The 24,666-nt window shown below is 40.5% G+C and overlaps 1 protein-coding gene across 1 annotated transcript; it reads left to right on the top strand.

Annotated features, from left to right (window-relative positions):
• Positions 1-1,836: 1,836 nt before the first annotated feature.
• npepps (aminopeptidase puromycin sensitive) lies at positions 1,837-24,406 on the top strand. The gene is made up of 23 exons (XM_085356708.1): positions 1,837-2,203; positions 3,889-3,973; positions 4,161-4,238; positions 4,402-4,523; positions 5,876-5,983; positions 6,998-7,198; positions 7,426-7,522; positions 7,606-7,639; positions 8,259-8,373; positions 10,296-10,460; positions 12,215-12,319; positions 12,406-12,466; positions 12,552-12,661; positions 12,842-12,905; positions 13,234-13,373; positions 14,585-14,719; positions 16,903-17,122; positions 17,532-17,674; positions 19,272-19,328; positions 19,471-19,578; positions 20,062-20,217; positions 20,533-20,580; positions 21,428-24,406. The coding sequence occupies exons 1-23, from the start codon at positions 2,081-2,083 to the stop codon at positions 21,572-21,574; spliced, it is 2,622 nt and encodes an 873-aa protein (XP_085212834.1). The 5' UTR covers positions 1,837-2,080; the 3' UTR covers positions 21,575-24,406.
• Positions 24,407-24,666: the final 260 nt, after the last annotated feature.

Consider the following 24,666-nt stretch of genomic DNA (forward strand, 5'->3'; position numbering starts at 1 on the left):
CCAAGATAAGATACAACATTTTTGTACTAACTGGTAAACAGGCCTGTAACAGAAGATGAAAGATCTACATAACTACACCTCTGATCATAACACTGTAACTGCTTCAGCAGTTATTCTGGTGCTGCATTCTTTGGAAATCTATAGGTCTTGAATGTTGTTGTTGAAGAAGTTTCTGTCTGTGGGGTTTCTATAGCATTCCATCTGTCCCAAGCTTCTGTTCACATACACAGGGTTGACTGAACATGTGACCAAACATTTGTCTCTGTCTTTTCAAGTGTGAACTCAACTTTAAGCTGTGACAAAAACTATGCTGACCAACCGGCCCATCATGTTGTTTTTGTGCATTCTTATGAACAACACCCCAAAGTGTTATTCTCTTTGTTATTGTTCCAGTAATGTACTTTAAAGAAAACTTGTAATTATATATGGTAACAACCAGATTACATTTGTTTTTTTAAATGTTTATTGAAGTTATGCATAAAATAAAATGTACATCATTTAGCTTCCTTAGTTTTAAAACTCATATAAGTACAGGGGAGCATAGTAGTCTAGGTGTCTGCCATCACGTCAAGTACTTTTCCTTCACGCAGGTTTGAGAAAAAAGAGAAAAAAATAACAAACAAAAAACAAACAAACATAAGTACAGATAGATGTAGTTTGTAACTATATACATCCAGAGAGAGGGCAGTCGAAAACCAACACACTCAGTAGCAGATGGTGACATAAATAGCATTAGTATATGTTACTTTAATTAAAAACAAACAAACAAACATTTAAACATCTATTCCTTCAATGGTGAATATCAGCAATATCTGGCCATACAGATATTGCCATTCTTCTTCTATAATCACCAGACACCCCCCCCCCCCCCCCTCTTTCTTTTATGTACTTCGCTGAGTGATTGCTGATATCATGAAGATTCTTGTATATTTGTGAGATTACACTTTTCTTAATTTCTGACTTATAAGCATTTATAAAGAGTTGGGTAAATGGCCTCACTGCAGTGGTTATTTGGTTTTTAATGTTTCAAGTATAGCCAGATACATTGAAACAAGTATTTCTTGAAAATAAAAAATGAAACTTTGTAATAATATCCATATAGTGGCCAGCTTGTTAGGGATTTCACAGCTGACAGCTGTGTAAAATGACACTGACAAGAGAACAACGTATCAAGGCAACATTTGAGAGAGTAAAGTTGTGTTTCCACAGAAAAATGACAATTGAAGGAGACTTCAAACTTGACATGCACCTTTGTTCATGTTTGTTAATTAAGAACCTTTGTCACATGTTAGTGCACATGTAATTCTGACATACAGAACACAGAGTTCATATTTCTGCTATAAATCATATCTTTCTAACGCTGTTACTTGATAAGGAATCCCTTAAGTATCAAGAAAGTCAACAGTGTAATGACAGTACTGATAGTTTAAACAAATGGCCACAAGTCAGACTTTTTGATTACATGCTGATCACCTACAGACCCCCTGTTTAAAAGTTGTTCTAATCTTCGATGTCCATTTAACGATCCTAGCCATGTGCTGAGATCTGATTGGTACGTCCCAGATTGTACAACAACAAAATATCAATATCAACAACAAACATGTGTAACAAATTTCAGTTTGTTCATTATTTCGCTGGGGGGAAAGGGATTTAAATTAATATACTGAAACAGAAAACACACAAAAAGCATGAAACTGTATAAAAATCTTTCTGTCAAAGGTTTTTGATAATATTACTGTCGCGTGTATGTACAGTTTGTGCGTGACCACACACACACACGCTCAGTGAGTACGTTGGAACGTGATGACGTCGCATGTCTGTAGGTCGACGCAGGGTTAGTGGAGTTGTTTGGGCTGTGAGAGGAGAGATCCGTAGCTGGCAGTGCTGGGAGGGTTTCAATTGATGTTGTTGCTTCTGGGCCGCACGATTCCGTTGTCATTCGCCCAGAGTCACTACTTGCTGCCAATCCTCACTGTCGAGGCTCGTTGTAGCCAGATCCGTGTTAATAAAACTCAGAGCGATAGCCAGCATTACACACAGCACCGTCTTCGTGAGCTCAAGCAACCAAAATATAGGAACCATGCCCGAAAGGAGGCCCTTCGTACGGCTACCTACTGACGTTTACCCCGTCAACTATGGTTTGTCTTTGAAGCCTGACCTGATCGACTTCACGTTTGAAGGCAAGCTGGAGGCTTTGGTGGAGGTATGTTGACCACGACACCCCCGTAGATACACAAATGGATTTATCTGTGCATGGCGGGGATCTCGTTATGTAATCTGACCAGCTAACGTTACCAGTTGCTAGCTAATTACGACAAATTGTTAGCCACTAGCCCACTAGCTGTCATTATTGCACGCGTTAGCTAATGTAAGCTGCAACGTGTTAAATGTTCTGACGGGCTCAATTTGGCCGAATTAAACCAGTGGATGAAAAAGAAACAACCACGTTATGTTTCTGTGACTAACAGTAAGCTGATCCGGACTAGCTAGCACAACAGTCCCGTGCCGCAGAGTTGCACTCTCATGTTAGCCTAGCTACCTGTTAGCCATCTGCCAGTGGCAGGCAGTGCGCTAAGTTGAGGAGCTTGGTGAATACCAGCGACGGTAACCTCTCGTAGTAACATCCCATTGCTTTTGAAGATGATACTTAATAATTGGCGATTCGCGAATTTGGTAGAGCGCTATCTAGCACCCAGCCAATACTCACTAGTGTTTGCTAAATCATGGCAACATCGTGTAGCCCCCTCCCACCCCAGTCCCACTAATACGGTTGAACTAGGTGAAGTTGTACATTAACACAAACCGTGAGGACAGTAAAATGACAAAGTTTTAAAAGTCCTTTCGGTACGTTTGCTACTGTATCTTGTGCTCACTTGTATCTATCGATAAAATGGCTGTACTTTGTAGACTGGATACTATGTAGGACGGAAAAAGCGACTCTGTTTGTTTAACTTGTGTATAAATGGTCCCATTGTCCAGACACCTGTTGGTTGAGTGTGCTAACACCTGCGCCTGGTTGTAAACAGTTACTTAACGCACATTTTCACAGCAATCAAGTCAGATCACAGACGCTGTCTAAACATGCACCATTTCCAAGATTAACCTTATATGCTTTATGATGTGCTTACACCACTAATGGTAGTGTAAAGTGCTTCATTGTCAGGAAGAGTCATCTGTTAAAAAGATTAACAAGACACTGGCAAACCTTTGGTACAAAAGGGAACCTGGAAAAACAACACAACAAATGTTTACATGACGTAATAGCCAACCATTAATTGTGCGCAAATTCTATAAGGTGTTGTTGCAAAAGCGAAGCACAGGTACAGTTTTTTCCATGAAGAATCCTGGACAACTTGGGTTTTTATGCAAACTGATTAACTGTGACATGGTTTGCCCATTAAAATTAGACTCCAAATGCCTTTAAAGAGTTTGCTTTTTTTTAATTGGTAAAATGACCAGTTCAGATTTGGTAGACAAACAAACTTGTACACAAGTACTGTATACTCTCAGCTTCCATGTATCTTAAATAACATTGCCACAAACTGTGAATGTTTGTGGTTTTCCCTCTATGTTGGGGATTAACGTCTGCTTTTTGCACACAACTCAGAGTCCCCTAGTTGTGTTTTTGTTTTCATTTCCCTTCACTAACTATTGTTTCCCTTCAACGCTGTATTTTTTATCTGTACATTAGATTTGCTGTGTTTGCAATCTAAACAGGTTCAATTTGAATTCACAATCACTGGTACGGTTTGGTCCATTGATGTAGTTCCAAAATTAAACTTGAACTCTTCCTGATACTTGGATGCAGCTGCTGTGATTTACTGAAAATGTAGAAATTAAGGCACAGCAAAGAGTCTAAGTTGACGTGTTTTATGTCAATATTTACAGGTTACACAAGCTACAAATCAGATTGTGATGAACTGTGCTGACATCGACATCATCACAGCTTCCTTTGTACCACAGGGAGGAGAAGGTGGGGGTCAGACTCAGGGAAACCTTGTTTTTGCTTTTATAAATGGCATTGTTGTGAATAGCATTGTCACTTCTAGCCATCTTATTTGATTTCAGGATTGAAAATTCTTAATAGCATCATTCCCCAAAGCCAACAGCGTGAGTTCTCAACATGTTCTGATCTTCTTTTTAAAATTTGTCCCTTTTAGAAATTAATGCGACGGGATTTAACTACCAAAATGAGGATGAGAAAGTCACCCTTTCATTCCCTAGTGCTCTACAGAAAGGTAAGAAGAGACTGTTGGCTGTCCCTGCTTCTGAAGCAACCGTCTGTATGACTGTTAAGAACAACAAGGACGATCATGCAGATGATCATTACTGTTATTATTCACCTCCCCTGTGGTGATGGCTGTACAAACAGTGTGTCTCTCTCTGTGCACGTCACCCCAGGCTTCGGCACATTGAAGATCGACTTTGTCGGGGAGCTGAACGACAAAATGAAAGGATTCTATAGAAGTAAATATACATCTCCTACTGGAGAGATTCGCTATGCTGCTGTCACACAGTTTGAGGTGAGTGAGTGGCCTCAATGAAAAATACTTGAAGTTGTGTGTATTGCTTAACACTTTAGTTGCCTGTGTTGCAAAACAGAGGCATGCAAGTCATGTGGCTGTTTTTGCTATTCAGAGTGGTCTCTCACAGTTTGTTCTATTTGATACGCTCTAGTTTTGCTTGTCAGAAGTTGGCCAATTAAGCACAGACACTGACCAGGACACCTTTATCAGAACCCACTGTGCAGGAAATCAGGCTGTAATTTACATGCAGGCTTTTCTTCTGCAGCGGGTGCAGCTTGAGGATAAAGAGGATCTTTCTTTATACGGATGCATTTTGGCAGATTGTTTCTTTTTCACCTCAAAGTAAATGCTGTAAAAATGTCCTATACACTCAAAGTATTTTGTGCGTGCCAAGTTTTTCTGTATTTGCTTGTGATAATTTCTGCTAAACACAGTCACTGATCGAGTGAGACAACTATCGAAAAGCTCACTCAAGTGTGCTTTTCCTTGTTCTCATGTTGGGCTTAAGATTTTTCAGGAAGCAGTTCTTGCACCACTTACGGTAACTTAACAAGTTGTCATCAACTCTATTTTCTTCACTTCACATAACTCTCACCTGTTCCTCTGCATGTGAGTTCGTGAGGAGCTACACTCACAATTAAAGAGAAAGAAAAAGCTGAAAAAGTGAAAATTTTCACACTCGGCTGAAGTGAAACAAGTGCAAAAAAATCTATGCAGATCTAATTTCCTACTATTCAGCGTACCTATCTTGCTTCTGTTTATTTTCAAAGAAATACTTATAGTGTATACGATATGCTTTAAGAAGATGGGATAGCTTAAGTAAAGGCCAGGGTCTCATTTGTGATTAAAATGATGACTCCAGTCAGCTGTTCACAAAAAGGGAGCAGTGAAAGTTGAGCTTGAGAGCGAAGTTCGACCACACTCGCTCAAATGCATCCATGCTTGTATACTTACGTCAGTCACTCCAACTGGCCAAGCTTGTTGGTTTGGGAAACATAGAACTGTCATTTATCTAAAAGAAGCATATGCCATAGGTATGTTTCTGTACATCAGGAAACAGGTTACATGACCACGCCAAAAATGTTCAGTTGAATTGTTTCCTGCTAAAAATAAGTGTAGGACTGTCACTCTGCAAAAATGAAGGCGTGTATAGATAATTATGTATGTTGGTTCAAGTTTCTATTTGTGACAGTCTGTTGCAGCTGGTGTCACACAAAAAGACCAGAAGGTGGAATATGAGAGGCTGTGTGTGATCTGAAGGTAAACACAGCCTGGCCTCGTCTGGACCCAACACCTCGTCTCACAATCTGTCCTTTTCCCCTCTGCCCCTCACACCCCTGTTTCTCCAGGCCACGGATGCTCGCAGAGCTTTCCCCTGTTGGGATGAGCCAGCTATCAAAGCCACCTTTGACATCACTTTGATAGTTCCCAAGGACCGAGTAGCCTTGTCAAATATGGTACGTGTCATATGTCCACTCCTCCCTCCGAGGAAGTGACGACCCCACAGTGACCAAGTCACTCTCTGCTGCCAGGGTTCCTTTATGCATGTCTGTGTTTTCCCTCCTTTCTTTTCCCTCTCTTTTTTCTGTGTAGCTTACATAACAGAGGGCAGACAGTCACTGTCTACTCTTCCTCTGGCTAAATATGAACAGCTCTGTGTGAAGTCTAACTACTGTATACATACAGTTTTGTCACTATAAGGAAATTTTAGTAAGTATCATGTGTTTATTTTGTATACTGTTTTCTGCTATTTTAACTGATCGACTTTACAGCCTAAATGAATCAGACAGCATCATCTGGCTCTGATTATTTCAAACGCAGCGCCCCTCCAGGCTGACGCGGTCCATCTGGGCAGTGACCGTGAAGTTAAATTTGGCTCTTTCTGACAATTTAATACGAATGACATTAATGCACTCTTTCTTTAATAATGACATTTTTATGGCTTCTTTTAGTAGAAAGGATAAAAAATAGTTGTAAATAAATGGAAAGAAAAAGAAAGACAACTGTAATCATAGGACCCCGGATAATGGTATTAATTGAAAGACTAAAACTGTCATGCAATTATGAACTGCGCACAGACATAGGCTACTCCATCTCGGGACCTTTTTGTGTTACATGCCTGCTGCAGTTTATTTTCTGCTTTGACCTCTAAAGTTGTGAGAACAATGTTATTTCTGCAGTCGCTGTCAACTCTTTCAAAATGTGTCCTACTCAGTATTTATTTAAGACGATCGTTTATTTGTGAACTTGGCAATAGAGCAGAATAGAACAGATTAGAATAACCCTTTTTGTAGAGTGTTAGGGTTACTTTTGGGATAAACCAAAGGGTTTTGATTTATACAGTCAGTTACTCGTTGCTTCTATATTTTGTCAATCAGCTGGTTAAACGGAGTCATTTTCAGTACACACTTCAGCCATATTCACTTCTGAGAATATTTAGTTTTTTAATTTTGCATCGATCTTCTCTCCAGAATGTCATTGATCGAAAGCCACACCCAGATGATGAAAACCTTGTCGAAGTCAAGTTTGCCACCACGCCCATCATGTCCACATACCTTGTAGCTTTTGTCATTGGTGAATATGACTATGTGGAAAGCCAGTCATCAGATGGTGTAATGGTACGCGTCTATACACCGGTTGGAAAGGCTGAACAAGGGAAATTTGCCCTGGAGGTAAGGCTGTTGTTGAAACATACCACATTTACAGAGCTGAACCCAACCTGTCGCTTTATTCACTGCATAATTTCTTTACCTTGAAGTAAAAAGTTTGTCCGTAAGCAGAATGAGAAAACAGACAAATTAACCAGCGTTTATATGACGTGGATCTGCTGGATGGTTACTGACACAGAATCAAACACAAGTGCTTTTCCTTTTTATTTTCTTTTATCTTTTTATTGCAGGTTGCAACTAAGACCTTACCTTTCTACAATGACTACTTCAGCGTTCCTTATCCGCTGCCTAAAATTGATCTCATAGCTATTGCTGATTTCGCTGCTGGTGAGTAGCTCTAGGTTCTTACATGTGGAAGTTTGGAAATGGTTAAAGTCGAACTGAAACACTTTCTTCTTCCTCCCATTCAGGTGCCATGGAGAACTGGGGCCTTGTTACCTACAGGTAAGCTTTACAAAACACAATAAGATATTTTAACTTGGCTAAATTCAGAGTGAGTGTGTCCATAGTATTTATAATGAATAGGCATGTAATAATAGCATAACTACAAGCAGATAAAGTCTGTTTCCACCCAGGATATAATTTCTAGAGGCTGTGGCTCAGATGGGAGATTTTCCATCTCTCTGTTTTCTGTCATTGTAAATGTAATGTCTTTGGGTCTTGGGCTGTTAATTAGAATAAACAAGCACTTTGAAAATGTTTCTGTGAAGTCTATGAAATTGTGGTTTGCAGCCTGCTCTGACATTTATAAACTATGTGATTAAACATGAGTGTAATCAGGCTTTAACAGTTGTTAGACTCATTTTTCTTTATGGATGACGGCCCTAATGGCTTTTTAATTGCTTTGTGCTTAGCTGAATGTGCCACCACCTGTTAGGTATTCAGCTGCTATCTGATTTGCACAGAGCCGCATTCATCTAGCATCCTCAAATAGATTGAAGTGCCTTGATAAACTGCACAGAAGGCGATGGGACTGTAGACAGATGAGCGAGGGCAAAGGTTGCAGACGAATCGTCGACCTTCAGCCGTCTTTGTATTAACCTCGAGTTTCTGCTGTTTTCAGGGAGACGGCATTGCTCATTGACCCGAAGAACTCCTGCTCATCCTCCAGGCAGTGGGTGGCACTGGTGGTTGGACATGAACTTGCCCACCAGTGGTTTGGAAATTTGGTCACCATGGTAAAAAAAAAAGCTATAAACTGACACCAGTTACACACACGCAGAACAGAAAATTATGTATTCCTGTTAAAAGCGTAATAACAAAACAAAAACACGAACTGGACGATATTTTATAAACTAAGTTGAAGAAGACAAAATGTAAATCTCTGGAGAAATCAGTCAATCTTATTTATTTGGTCTTAATCTCTAAACTGTCCTCAGGTGTTTGGTTACACAGTCCTTCAATTCACGGCATTAAGAAAATGTCTCGACGCTGCACTCTCCATAAGAATGTGAAACTCATATCAAGTATTTGATTTGTATCTCAAGATATTAGAAAAAGTAGTGCCTGACTTATTTTTTTGTCATGCTCTTTATGCATACTGTATAAATAGATATGCATATGACTTAAAATATCTGTATATGTAATGTGTTTATAATACATTAAGTCATTTTTACACCATTATATAATATTATCATTTATTTTTCTCATATCTTTATTGTAATTTTCTTTTATACAACAGAAAGCAGATATTTAATGAACATAGCTGTCACAATGATACAAAAAAATCTTGCAAGTAATAGGGACAGGATTCCCCCTTTTTTCATGAATAACCTCCGCCTCCACTCCGTATGTTCATCTATGGCTTCCAGATATTCAGAAAGTCCCGTTGTTTGCCCTTGGCAGTGTATATTAGGCTACGTTCACACTGAAGGCGAAAGCGCATCAAATCCGATTTTTCTGACCCTATGCGACCCATCTATCCGATCTTGGTGTGACAGTGTGAACGGCACAAATCCGATATTTTCAAATCCGATCTGGGTCACTTCCGTATGTGGTGCTGAATCCAATACATATCCTATGTTTTAGAAAGTGACTGCTGTGTGAACGGTCAGGTCGCATTAAATCCGTCTTTTACGTCACTGACACAAGACAGACGCTAATTATCAGCTCCAGAGAAGCGCCGGAGAAGACATGGTGAACGCTTCCTGACCATCCAGTGTAGATGTCAGTGAAACTGTTGGGAAGACAATGTTGGAGAAACGTGAACATTTTATTTGTACTGTATAATCTGTAGATTCTGACAGAAATCTATCCTTTGAAGCACCGCTCCTCTAAAACAGTAATAAGGATCATTATTAGGTTATTTACATTATTATGTAAATAACAAAATAACTTAAAGCAAAATTGGGAAACATGAAGTCTGAAGTCTTTATATTAAGGGCCATTAGTCAAACAATACTGTTGCTCTGGGTCTAAACAGAGCGCGTTGTGTGTGACGTCTTCTTTTGCGCATGCGGGCGCTTTGAGCGTTCACACTAGAGCGCGTTTGCTGTCACATTTTATTTGTAGCGTGAACAAGCAGACAAAAAAATCGGATTTGATCAAAAAATCTGAATTGAGCATTAAGACCTGCAGTGTGAACGTAGCCTTACTCTTTCCAAGCCTGGAGAATCTGGAATTTCCTTCTTTCAGAGTCCCATGGAAGGTGCATCCATACTCCAACATAGTGCATTGGCTTTTCTGGCTTGAAGTAGTCCACAGTCTAGTAATTTGGTCTGCTTCTTTTATTGAGCTACGTACTACCCTGCTTGAGCTCTTCTTGTTACAGGTTGTGGTTATCTTCATTTTTACCTGCTCTAACGAAGGAATTTCCTATGATTGGTGGATAAATTGATAGATATCCAAACGTATGTTAGCCTTTAATGTAGGTAATGTAGCTTTGGGGTGCAGTTTGAAGATGATCGTTTTTAACTAGAGTTGCAACGATGTGAAGGAACTTTGTCCATAATGGGAAACAAACGAGTAAATGTTTCCTTTTTTACCTTTGGGAAACTCGTCGTGCTTCAGGAACGACTGTAATTTGTTTGGTTGTGCTCCGTTAGTTTTGAAGGACTTGGAGGACGGTCTCGTCTTAGTGCCTGTCTGTGTTTGTGTGCAGGAATGGTGGACCCATCTGTGGCTCAATGAGGGGTTTGCATCCTGGATTGAGTATCTGTGTGTGGACCACTGCTTCCCAGAATATGACATCTGGACTCAGTTTGTCTCGGCCGACTACACCCGCGCTCTGGATCTGGACGCGCTGGACAGCAGCCATCCCATAGAGGTGAGCTTTGAAATCCAAGATGTATGCAGGGAGTCACTTAAAAAAACTTTTTGTCTCTTTGGAGGAAAAAAGTGATTTTATTGATACCATATCGCTAGGGTGTAAGCCCACCTTAACATCTGGATTTCACATTCACAACTCACATAATCTTTTCCAGGGCTCTAGACTAACTTTTTGCCATGGGCGTACCGGTACGCCTAACTTTAAGAAGTTAGGCGTACCGGTACGCCTAACTTTAAGAAGTTAGGCGTACACAAATTTTATAATAATTTATATAATATAATGTGTTTTTCTGGATACACTGTGCTTTTTCAGCATTCAAAGATTGATGCCACCGTGTCAGAGCACTGGCTATGAATTTCAGAAGGATCAGGCCTTAACAGAAAAGTGAGCAATAGTTCTTTTCCTATTACAGCTACATCCACGTCTGTGGTGCCTAGGCTGCTCACTAGGGCTGCGTATCATCACTGATTTCTATAATCCATTCGATTCTGGTTTTTAAAGTCCCGATTCGATTCAACTTGGCCTCAGACAGTCAGAAATATTATAATTCTGATCATTTATCAGTACTGACTTCATCAGAATTGTGAACATCACAGCAGATGCCTTTGTGTGAAAGTAACTGAGAATAAAACACAGAAAAACATGAAGGAGATTTTCCTGGTCTGGCTTTTTATAGCAGATAACCTTAAAAATATTCTACAATGTTCTGCATATAAAGTTTAAATTCAGTATTGAATAACAGAAAAAACAGGCTTTCTTGTCCGAGGTCATTTAAGTGAAAAAGAAAAAGACAGCAGCCACAGCGCTGTAAACAACGGTAGACTGGTGGGCAATAAGCCAATGAATAATACAGAAAACAGAGATTGGAGACGGGAAACTGTTCTTGAAGTACAGAGAGAGAGAGAGAGAGAGAGAGCTGTGCATGAAGTGTGATTTTAATAGTCGTGGAAGCAAAATTCATGACGACATTGATCAAATGTGAAGCGTAGTTTGCTGCTTCTTTTGCTGCTGGCTCGGTGAATTTTGGTTGGAGAGACAAAACCTGCAGCTCAGAATCAGCGCAAGAAGATGTAATCACAGCGCGGACCTGACGCATCAGAATCGCTGAGCTCCGACAGCGTGTCCGTCTGCGGGCCGGCGGGTGAGAAAGCTGAGAAAGACAAAGCTGATTCTGATGCGTCGGTCTGTGTTTACGTCTTTGTGTGGAGTCCGTGTACCTGCTCTCATCTGCTGTTTGGTTGTTGAAATGGTTTTGTGAGCGTTAATCTGAGAATCTGGCGTTTCTGGCAAAACACAGTTATATTTAAAAGTCGATTCAGGATTTAATGAATTGATATCGCTTTATTCAAGCTACTCACCTCCCACTTCCACCTGCACTTTCAACTGGACCACGGCCAATCAGAGCGGTCCCGCCCCTTACTATCTCTGATTGGTTTAGTCCACGATAGGGGCAAAATGTGTGTCTGTTGTTGACCACAGGGAAGGTTGCAGATTTTTTTTTTTTTTTTTTTGCTACCTGAACAGTTGGTCGCACAGGTGCAACCAACTTTTTTTTTTTTTTAGTTGCACCACTGAAAAATTTGGTCGCATTTGCGACCAAATTGGTCGCACTCTAGAGCCCTGTTTTCTTAATTACTGAGTGTGTTGAAGGACAGATAAAATTAGATGTATTAAGGTCTGTGTGTGTTGCTGTGTATGGCCTTCTGTCAGCTTTGTAACACCCACTTATGGTTTTGTGTTTTGCTCTCAAGGTGAATGTGGGCCATCCATCAGAGGTCGATGAAATCTTTGATGCCATCTCCTACAGCAAAGGAGCATCTGTGATTCGCATGTTGCACAACTACATCGGAGATGAGGTTTGTTGTCTGATGTGGTATCTGTCGTCGTTTCCAGTCTGATGTTTAATATTTATGAATGTACTTGTCTTTCTCTTTCGTTGAAGGACTTTAGGAAAGGAATGAACGCCTATCTTTTGAAGTTCCAACATAAAAATGCATCAACAGGTGAGCGCACATGCAGGAAATACTTCCCCTTTACGTCAAGTTGTTGTGTGGAGTCACTCTTTTGACTTCTTCCTGTCTCCCACAGAGGACCTATGGGACTGTTTGGAACAGGCCAGTGGGAAACCCATTGCTGCAGTGATGGGCTCATGGACCAAGCAAATGGGCTTCCCCATAATAGCCGTCGACCAGGAACAGGTGAGCTGTCTAATCTGATTGTTTGACTCAGGTCATGCACTTATATTTGTTGGCCTAAACCAACACAGTGACATGAACACATTCATTCTACACCTACAGTTTTCTAGTTGAGCGTTTGGTTCTTTTCTGCTGTGACATTCATGCGTGCCTTGACTGTGATATTCATGATATTATTTTTAGCAAGGTGATGACTGCGTCCTCAAGATATCGCAGAAGAAGTTCTGTGCCAGTGGACCACATAATGGTGAGTGTTTGTCACGGACATGTCCAAAAATGTGGATTTACCAAATCCATTAGATGCAGTGGTTAACAGATTCGGTTAGCAAGCGTAAGGTCACTGGTTCAATTCCAACCCCTTCAGGGTTGTGTCAGGAAGTGTATCTGGCTCAAAAATGTGCTGAATAAGAAAATGTGTAGCTGCCTGTTGTGGGAATCCCTTGTAACAAGGGAACAGCTGAAAGTAGCTAGCTAGCTAAATGTAGACCTAAGGTTGCTTTTTAATGAGCTAAAAAAAGAAAAACACTTTGAATCTAATCCTCCTGTGGTGACTCCATCATTTGTCTGCTGAACAGAAGAAAACTGCCCCAGCTGGATGGTCCCCATTAGTATTTGTACCAGTGAGGACCCCAAATGCACCAAGCTCAAGGTTCTGCTGGACAGACAGGAGACCACCATCACTCTGAATAGTGTTGGCCCAGACCAGTGGATCAAGGTGAGGTCCCTAAGCAATAATATCCTGCACTGAAAATGATGCCACCACCAAAACGGTAAAATACTTCAGCCAAAAAGTTACAACCCCAGATTTTGCAGCAGATGATACATGTTTACAGCCATGTGCAAAAAATCAGATTGGACCTCTGCCGGTTTCAGTCTTCATGACAAGTGTACAGGGGTTACCCTGCATTTTAGCTTCAATAACGCTTCAAAATAGGGGTGTGGCTACTTTGGCTAGCACATGGATCCTGACACAGTCTGCTAGATTTCTTTGGTAATTTAAGTTTTGTGGTGTTGGTATCATTTTAAGCATTTTAATGACAAATTCTATGATATACTCTGGGGTTGTTGTACTAATGGCCCATCTAAAAGTCTAATATTTTATCTTTACATAACCTTCTGTATACATATATAAAGATATCTGAAGCAGTAGTATTAATTTTCCTGTAGGCCAGAGTGCATTCCAAGATATGCGTAGTAAGACCTGAGTGAAGATGTCATTTGCGTTGTTTGTAAATTGCTCGATTGTGTCATTTCGACCCTTGCAACAGCTGCAGACTGAGTTTAAGAATTAATGAGAGAAGATGCGTCAGTCTGTCGTCTTTTCATTAAAAGTAACTTTTAAAGTTGAAATAAAGTTAACAGACTGAGCTCCTTATTGTCAGCTGGAAGGACGAGCTGTAAGCATCACAGAGTCAAATAACACTTTTTCTGTGAACCCAGTTCACTCTCAAAGGAACAGGTTAAGCAGCTATATTTATTCTTTTGTGTGGTCATTAAAATAATGACCACGGTGTAAATTGGCAAGGACAACGATGGACTTGTTCAGCTGCTTATAAATGTGACTTGCAAATTAACAGTTCCTCAGGAAGTAAGCATGGTAAATGCTTTTAAATGGGTCAGTGCTTCACAGCTGATGCAAACAATATGTTGAAATCCCATTACTGCTAGATCTGACTATAGGTATCCAGTGCAGTTTAGAGTCAGTAGTGGAGAATAGTGATTGGAGGCCTGCTGTTCACTATTGTCTCATTTTTATTCACCTAAGAAATAATTCACTCATCACAGCAAGCTTATTGTTGATTATTCTCTTGATAGTGTGTTATTCTGATAGTGTGTAAGGCTCAGCACTCAGTGTAAAGGGTAAAAATGTTAAGAGCCCAAATTTCCCACAGTCTGACTCAGACTTGTCTTTCTGCTGTTTTCCAGATCAACCCCGGCACTGTGGGCTTCTATCGCATCCAGTACAGCTCGTCCATGCTGGAGAGTTTGCTCCCAGGCATCAGAGACCTCAGCCTGCAGCCTGTGGACCGACTGGGACTGCAGAATGACCTCTTCTCCCTTGTAAGCCACACACACAGCTGGGAAACAAAACAATTAAAGAATAGTATTTCCTTCATTTTGTTCACAGCAGAATGTAATTGGCTGCTTGTGAATGTAGAAAGGAAATCCACTCCCTTCCAGAGTAAACAGCCACCTGATTTACAGTACAAGGGAGCAGGAAGAGTGAAGAGAAAATGTGGGACATGAACGTGGAAAAAAACAGATAGTACAACTGTTTCTTATTGGTAGATTTATGTATTACACGATCTGAAATTATAATGGAAGTGTTGCATCAAAGAGTGGACCTGACTAATTGGGAATAATGAGCAGATCTAGCTAATGAAGCTCGTTTTTTCTGCTTTGTGTCTCTTTTTTAAAGCGGCGCATTTATTGTCTCTTTAATCAAGCTCAACCGTTTTCAGCTAGAAAGAGACAAAAGTGTTTTCTAATGACCGGTTTTGTAACACTGTCAACTTCTATTAGCAGCATGTCTCTGTATGCCTCCATCGATATTTAATTTAAAATTGTGAATGGCTTATGATGTATCTTTCTCTTAATTATTGTGAACACTTCTGAACACAATGTTTTTAGAGGTCAGTGACAGAAGCAGATTTTTCCAGAGCTACATGGCCCTCATGTTGAGCTTCTAGACACTAAAGCTGGTAAAAAGTAAATTTGTGATTGACTCTCGGTATCATCACCTTGAAGATAAATATAAATATCTCTGACCCTGGATTTAAATGAATACTGAGCTAATCTGTAAATTTCACCACATTACTGGAAACTAATCAGTTTATGTTGCACTAAACCTAGTGCCTAGTACAGTATTTCCTACAACCTTTGAATAACATAATTAAACTTGAATTTGTTTGCGAGACATTTGACAAAAGCGTAACTTGAGCAGCACCGCATGTTTAAAAACTGCAAAATGCACAAAGGTCGACAGATCGTCACTTCCCGAGCAGTCCTTACTTTGAATAACATTACAGCCTCCTGGTTTTTAAACATCTTTCTCCACCTCTGAGTCCCACGTTACCATTTTTCTCTCTTTGGGAAATCCAGCAGCTATACATTTAGCTAGCAGATTCCTTTTTTGGCAACTTGCATAGAAACATTGTCTGTTTGGTATTTGTTGAGCAAAATGAAATGACCTGCTATCTAAGATATTATTCTGTTTGTGCTCACGAAAAGTGCTTTTTAGATGGATCAGCTCACAGAGATGTGTTGAAGCTATAAGCTGGCCTTGGGATGTCTTTACTTTCCTATTACTGAGCCAGTATCACCATGTTGTTACTGGGAGCAACACCAGGCTGCAAAATGAACTCTTTGATAGTAATATACATTAATCTGGCTATGAGATGTAAATAGTCATTACTGAAGGTGCTGGAACCTGGTTCCAGATTCTTCTGGCCCACTTTAACTCCCAGCTATCACATTTTATGTGATTTGATTCCAAGCTGACTTGGTTTTGTTGTAACAAGTTAAACGCACTGGCAAACTCTTCATTCGTCCTCTGCTTCCTTCCCACTGGCTCAACACAAAGTGGTTTTGGATTCATATCAGACCTTTATGCTTCCTTCTTTACTCCTACACAATCTGCAGCTTTATCAAAGGATTGGAATTTTCCTGAACTTTATTGCAGGCAAATTAGATGTTGACACTGTGTGATAGGAGTAATGTTCACAAGATCAAACGGCGGCTAATCATAAATCTGTTCAGTTGTTCTGCTTTGAAAGCGAACAACTCAACAGGTTTTGTGCGTCTTCATTAAACTAAAACTTATTGTTTTGCACGTTAAAAACAAGCTCATGTGGACGTGATGGCCGTATGGTGACAAAAAGTGCTCGTTTGTTCATATCTCTTCTCTTTTTGGAAACATATTCTAACCCTGAGCTCAAACATGCCACACACAGTCACTTTACTGGAAAAGCATTTCTTCTGACCCTGAGGCAGTTCAGGAAATGGATCCACGTTTCTTAGAAAAAAATCCATTCTTCGTTTTCTATGAAATGCTTTATTGTTAGTGTTAGTACCATTGTTGCACAACTTTTCCTTTGCACCTGCAGTTTGAGACTTCAAATGTGGTTATAAAGTTAATTTTCGTACAGAAACCTTTCACCTTGAAAAACTATAACATCCACCATGAAGCACAAGGCTTTCATCCTGCCGGGATGTTTTCGTTTCTAATTGATTTGTGGCCTCAGTCTCGTGCAGGGATGATCAGCACAGTGGAGGTGCTGAAGCTGATGGAAGCCTTTGTCAATGAGCCCAACTACACAGTGTGGAGTGACCTGAGCTGCAACCTGGGAGTGTTGTCTTCTCTGCTGTCCCACACCGACTTCCACGAGGAAATCCAGGAGTTCATCCGGGACCTCTTTACTCCCATTGGCCTCAAGCTCGGCTGGGACAGTAAACCGGGGGAAGGTGAGAAGGCGTTGTAGAGAGATTGCATTCAAGGTGTTCACATCTTCCTTAGAGCCGCTCCATTCCTTTCTTGTTATTAATATTAAAATTGAGAGTAGTCTTGTGCAGGAGGAATGTAGAGAGTAGGAAAGTAAAATATTTGACCTTTATTTTCAAACTTGAAAACGTTTTGGTACAAAATAGCAGTAGAAAAAAAAGCTTTTCTTTTTTTTAGGCCATGAGAGAAGCTACCCTGTTATCAGATGAGCTTTTCGGTTACTTGAACTGAACCATATATAACTCGGAACTGTTTGTTTCCACTGTTTCTGCTTTGGAGACAGGTCGGATAAGATGACTGACTGAAATTAGTGTGAAAAAGCTCTGTCCATGAGTAATGGAGTAACCTAAGGGCTATTTTTGTGTGCTACAGGTCACCTGGATGCTCTGTTGAGAAGCCTGGTTCTGGGGAAACTGGGTAAGGCAGGACACAAACCCACACTGGAAGAGGCCCGGCGGAGATTCAAGGATCACGTGGATGGCAAGCAGGTTTTACCTGCGGACCTGAGAAGTCCGGTAAGCTGAGCTTGTGCAGGCACTTTGGCAACGAACAGTGTCAGATGGTATTCACACTGATCAGTATGTTTTGCTTCAATTTGCTAAAAAATAAATCAGATTAATAAAACAAAAAAGTTCAGATTTTAAAATGTGGACATGAGGCTGCAGTCGGGTCTTGCTTGAGCTGAAGATCTTCTTCCACCATTATTTTTTCTTTTTTTAGTATGTTAGGCTTGTTTACTCAGTGAAATAGCCTGCGGACACACACTATGTAAGTCTGTAGTAGTTGGCAGTTCCAGTCAGTCATTTGCACACTGACTGTGGCAAGAACTAGTGAAAAACCCCAAATCTATCTATAAATGAGCCTTCCTCTGTTTTTGTAGTTCATATGTTGTGCTTATATCTAACTCCATATTATGCTGACTCTACTAGAATAACTATTTGACAGTTCAACTTTGAGCCTTATTTATCTCATACTGAGCGTTGGTGCGGCCCCTCAGAGCTCTATATTATGAAGGAAACTCAACACAGATGCGCTGTCTTTGAGCGAGTGAGCTCGACAAAACCTAAAACCCATTTGGAGATGATGGTTATCAACAAGCTGTTAAGAAGAGCTTCATAATTCAGGCTCTCTGCGCCTCGTATTAAAAGGGGCTTTTGTTATTTTAAAGTCTGTAACTCTGGAAATCTCTTTAGCTTGGTATGGCTTAACAACTTGGGCAAATAAAAGGTATCCCCCAGCAGAGAAGCTATATGCTACTTAAACATGCATATATTACATTTTTGAAACACATGTTTTTATACTTTATGTTAATCTGCTGCTGTCTCTTACACATTAGGCATTATAGCAGAACATACACAGAGAAAACTGTCAACCAATAAAATAAATGTACTTGAAACATGCTGTAAATCAAAGAATTAGTGAAACTGGGCTCTTCCAGCCAACTTTGAACTGAAACTCTGAACATAACTTGCTCCTAACAAGGTTACATGTTCAGCATAAGTTACCATGAGGATTTAACCAGGTAAAAACAGAGCCGCTCTCCTCACACAGACAACTGGCTTTAATCTGGTTTTATAGTGCACTCCCCAGCATGTCAGCATGAAACGAGCAGTCTTAATTTTAGTCCACAGTGCTCATGATGACCTTTTATTAGCAACGTCTATTCTCTGTGACATCATACAGAGCCAACGGTATTTTAAAAAAACGCTGTTTGTCGTGAGCATGCACTGTACATATAAAGCATCTTACAGTACAGGAGGTGTGTTCTGTAAGGAGAGGAAAACGGTATGTTTGACCTCCAAGACGACGCCACTGTCACTGGCGAGGTTTGATTGTGAAGATTTGGGTAGAATTTCAATAAAGTGCTGGTCACATGACCTTAGGTCACCTGATCTTTGGTAAAAACGTCACTTTATAAGGGGTAAGATTGTAGGTGCTTATCTCAGACGGGATCAGAAGCTTTCATTTGATTGAAAGTGATTAGAAGATACATGCCGATGGGAAAAAACCTTGAAGGCCCAACAAAATACAGTATAGCAGCATCACCATACTACAGTGTAATTCAGTTAAACGTTATTAAAGGATAATGTCGAAGCATCTTTTTGCCCACAGGTGTATCTAACAGTATTGAAGCATGGAGATAGTGCTACACTGGACACGATGCTGAAGGTAAAACTACATCATGTCTCCATCTTACACTGTGAAGCTTTGAGTGACGTACTCTGTGTCATTTAGCACCAAAGGAGTTGGATCTGAGTGACTGTAGTTGGGTACTCACGGTCACATTGTGTCTTTGTCACTACTCCCTCAGCTCCACAAGCAAGCAGACATGCAAGAGGAGAAGAATCGAATCGAGCGAGTTCTCGGAGCCATCTCTGCCCCTGATCTCATCCAGAAAGTGCTCAACTTTGCCCTCTCGGTACATAAGACCGTTTAATTGCCGGCTCTCAAGCGTAGTTTTATTTCTCAGGATACAGGAAAAGAAAGGAATGGCGTTTACTTGCAATCATGGTCAAATAAAAAGACCCAGGGGTGTTTTTATTCTGCAAGCTTTTTCGTATGTAACCCTGAGTCGTGTTTTTAGTGTGACTCAACTTATAGATTAGAGTGAGTAAAATTTGGAGTATTGGCTTTAGAAAAGTGTTGCATTTGGCTTTAAGTCCCTGTCAGTGCTGAAGTTACTGTCAGCTCAAAACTAAAGGACGTTACAGTTAAAGCTGCTTTACATGAAAACTGACGGTGGACCGATAAAATTGGATGTTGTGCTTTCTTGTTACAGCTTTAAAGGAGTTGTAGAAAAGTCTGATGATTCTCCAGCTGCAGTGTGATGGAGGCCAACATGGCTTCTGTCAAATACCACAGCAGCTAATTTAGTTCTCTCTGCATGTTCCCGTCCCAACAGGAAGACGTTCGTCCCCAGGACACGGTTTCAGTAATCGGGGGAGTGGCAGGAAGCAGTAAACAAGGACGGAAAGCTGCCTGGAAGTTTGTCAAGGATAACTGGGAGGAACTTTATAACCGCTACCAGGGAGGATTTCTCATATCAAGGCTTATCAAGGTAGAGAAAGGGCCTGAGGTTTACAGTTTCCTGAGGTTTTCTGGTTATTTCACTGTAAAATACACACACACACACACACACACACACACACACACACACACACACACACACACACACACACACACACACACGCGTGTCTATGCTTTTATGTTTTATTTCATAACTTGGAGTTTGTGTTCGGTCAGGCTACAAATATTTGAATCAGAATCAAAATGTCTTTATTGTCATTGTCACAGGTACAACAAAATTAAAAATGACATCCGTTTTATTTGTTTGTAGTCTGCTCACGTTTGTCTTATTCGTGTGTCTTTGCAGCTCACAGTCGATGGATTTGCTATTGATAAAATGGCTGTGGAAGTCAAGGTGAGCGCTCCCTCTTGTGGGATTTAATTAAATTATATTAATTTTCCAAGTTAGGAAATGAATGGTACAGGGAATGGTTCTTGTGCATTGCTTTTCTACTCAAAGTGTTTTAGCTGTACTTCTACTGTGTGGTGAAATAAACAAAGAGAAAAAAACCCAACAGGATTGATGATTGGATCCTTGCCGCTGATGACCAATCCAGCTTTTTAGGTTAGACTTTGACCCAAAAAGGCTGATAGGTGATTAAAATATTAAATTCCTGTCCTGAAGTCAGGGTCTGTGGCTCTGAGTATGAGGCAAAAATTCAGATTTTGAGAAAACAGTGTGGGTTACTCCATGTGATATTTCCCACCCCATCATATTTCCATCTAACTTTAACAAACAAAGCATCCTTTGGTGTCTTTGGTAGTTGCTTATTAGTTGCTTATTTGCTCTAAGTGGAATTGTAGTTGAAATCGATGCACGCCCACTTCACTCTGCCAGCTGCTACTTTACTCGTTGCCTGCTTGTCTCTGCCTGTTTGCCCTGAGCAACTTAAACCCTACTGCTACGAATACACAAGCATTTTCCCAGTCCAGATTTCTAAATGAGGAAACTGGAAGTCTTATGGAAAATGTTGGCACATGAGAGAAATGCAGATAGAATTCCAAAAGGAGGTTGTAAAAGTGGTTCATGAAGAAATCGAAACTCCACTTTATATACAATGTTATTCTTTGTAGGAGGTTCTGCTTTATTATCTAGATTCTGCAGTGTGATTGTAAATTCAGTTTATTAATCTGATGTGGTGTTATTGTTACTGATATGATGCAACAGGGGTTAAGGGTTTCCTTCCTTTCTGTCCCTGCAGAGTTTCTTTGAGAGTCACCCGGCGCCAGCGGCCGAGCGTACCGTGCAGCAGTGCTGTGAGAACATCCTCCTCAATGCCGCCTGGCTTAAGCGTGACGCAGAAGACATCCACCAGTATCTACTCCAGCGCAAAGCACCCCCTGTCTGAACTACCAACCCTGTCGCCCCCACTCCCTACCCCCACCCCCAACTACAGACCAGAGCGGGAGACCAGAGGGTACTTTGCAGCAGGCTTCATTTCTCTAAAGAAACTGCAAGAAACAAGAAGACAAAGCCAAGAATTGGACAGTGTGTTGGAAACACAGACTCTTTTTACGTTAACAAGCAAAATTCTGTTTAGACAGACCAGGAATGTAGTTTTATCCCCATTCTGCCCATCAGCAGATGACCCATCTGTTAGTCAGCACGCAAGTTTTAAGTCTCGCAAGCACCTCGACCCTCGAAATGATCGCCAACCCTGCTAACGGTCACATGACCAGCCCGTAAACACCCCTTTATCCACTTTGGCTCGTAGCTGAGAAAACTGTGAACCCTGTCCTCCTCTTTCCTGCTGTCGGCCATTCTGAATGCATGAAGTGTCTGAGGTTTGTTTTTTCTTCTTTTTCCTCCCTGCATTTGCTGCTTTAATTATACCACTTAGTCCTCCTTGCTGTGATACTTTCCCACATCCTTGTTTCTCTCACACGTTCCTCCTGGTCTTCCTTCACTTTTGGGCGCTGTGATTGGGTAAACTAAAAAAAACAACCTGGGCAGAATGGGGTTAATAACCATAGTGTGTGTTGTAGTTTCCAACAGCACTGATTCTACATTGCTAATAAATGGTTAGGACGAGGTGAGCAACGCTAGCATGGTACTACATTATAAATTGTATAATGCAAGCATTATTTTATTTTTAAGTTGTTTTGTTTTTGTTGCCAGTATTCCTAGCAAAGAATTAAATGGAAAGGTTCATGGATACCTGTTTCCACTCCCCCCAGGAAGAAAAAACAAACAAACCTCAAGCTTGTTTGTGTTGAGCAGAGGTTGTGTAGTTAAAATCATCCAGATTCTTTGTCCTTCTCCCACAATGAAATGACGGTCCAGGCGTGTTTTTATAAAAGCGATGCAGTTATATATTTAAATGTTGCGATAATCCTGTTATGTGAGGACAAGGAAAGAAAAAGATCACAACACTACTTACCGGGGCCTTTTCTTTCTGAAGTAAAATCCTGAAACGCCTCTCCGTAGGGTTGAGAATCCAGCGAGACCCAGTTCGGACTTTTGCGGGCACGACACATCGACGTTGACCCTGCCGTCGACCTCGGAAGCCTTAAACCGGTCTTGCAGTAAATATTCAGCACTGAAGCGGTGATCATAGGGGACTTCCTCATAAACATCAAATGGATCTAATGTGACAGATTACACAGACTTGTTGAACGAGTATATCTATTATAGAATTTACAATTTGATGTGTTTTTTTGGAAACATACCAACGAGTCGTCTAACCTGTTGTCGAGACCCCGCCCCCTCCCTTGGAACATTTGTTGTTTTTTGGGGTTTTTTTGTTTTGTTTTGGGGTTTTTGTTAAAAAATACAGTTGGTGTTCATTAAAGTGGAAAAGGATTATAAAAACTAATGATGTGAAATCAGTACATGTTGAGTTTTATGAGTGAGGGGGTGAGTGTACGTAAGAATATCATTTTTAGCTCGTGCAGCTCCTGTTCCTGTTAACCCTAGCCAGTTTTTTCTTTTCTTTCCTAGTTTGAATTTATAGTATTGTATCAAATCAAACGCACTGAATAATTAATTTCCTTTTTTGAAAAGGGGGCCGTTTAAAAAGGGGACTGCCTGAATGTGTGTGCCTGCTCACAATGTGGCTGAGCATCTTTCTTGAGCACAACTCAAACATGTGTCGCTGAAGTCATTTGTCACAGGAAATTAAAGAGAAAACATATATACAAAAATGAAACATGTCCAGCTTTGGATGATCCAGGGAGCTGTCAGTTCACTGGTAACTCAAGCTGAAATATGAGAATTGCTTTCCAAATTTTACTCAGGTGCTCAGCAATAGATCTGCAAAATCTGAAGCCGGTGGTTTGAACAGATACTTTTCAACTTACGAGTAAGCTTGTTTCTTAGAAGCAAATTACAACCAGACAACGAATGCACACCAACTGCTTAACTCCCTGAAACTAGATTTATTAAAGGTTAATTCTGATAGAAAGTTAAAATCACATTTTGGTTTTTAGTAAAAGATACCTGTGTTCTCTGAACATGCAGATGTTTAAATTACTCTGATTGTAGTTGAACATGAGGAGCAAATGTAAATATACAGTTTATTAAAGTAACTGGTGTCTGTCCATTAAGGACAATGTTCAGGGGCTTTTACAAAAAAAGGCTTTCTGGGAAGCTTATTGTAACATTCATCATTCATCAGCAGAGCTTGGTTATCATCCAGGCACTAGAAACCTAAATGACAAAAGGACGTATGATGGCAAAGCCGCGAGATACAGAGGTAGAGCAATATGGGATAGAGACTAGCAGAGTAGAGCCTATACATAGCTGTTCTACATTTTTATGGCATTTTAAACTATATTAATATTGTCTGCATATTTTAAGCCCTTTGGCATCAAGGTTGAAAGGTTGTACACTATTCAAAAGCACCAGACCTACTGAGTCTCAGTGCAAAGCATTTTAAGTGTCTTCCACTTACCTAGTCATAGGGTGAAAGGCAGGGTACACCCCAGACAAGCTGCAACTGCATCGCAGGGCTGACAGATATTTAACCGCTGGTGCTGATTACTGCACCACTGTACCAGCCTTTTTATTTGCAAATTTATTTCAGTTTTTTTCAGTTTCTTAAATTTCTATACTCTCTGTTTTCCATACTTATGGCTGTGGGTCATTATCCCATATAGCATAAAAGAAATACACCCTATGTGTTTAATATGTTTAAGGAAAAAGAATATATTGCATATGTATGGCCTTAAAGTGACCTAAAGCACTACCTGAAATAAAAAATGAGTAATTTAATCTGGCCTCATTATCTGTTTGTCATTCAGCTGAGTCCCAGTTTAAAGAGAAAAAAAGGTTCGCTGTCTAGGACTAAATCCATGTGTGGAAACGGGCCCATTTTGAACCTGTTCATTTGCCACCTTTTCTAAAAAATACTTGATGGAGCTTTTTTGGCTACTGATGAGCGTCACCTTCTCAACGGCCGGTAGGTGGCGTGAGTGCGCGCTTTGCTGTTTGTGTAGCTGA

This window comes from Diplotaxodon limnothrissa, linkage group LG6 (assembly GCF_057381915.1).
Source record: "Diplotaxodon limnothrissa isolate DT_005_m linkage group LG6, D_limnothrissa_male_GT1.1, whole genome shotgun sequence".
Taxonomy (NCBI): domain Eukaryota; kingdom Metazoa; phylum Chordata; class Actinopteri; order Cichliformes; family Cichlidae; genus Diplotaxodon; species Diplotaxodon limnothrissa.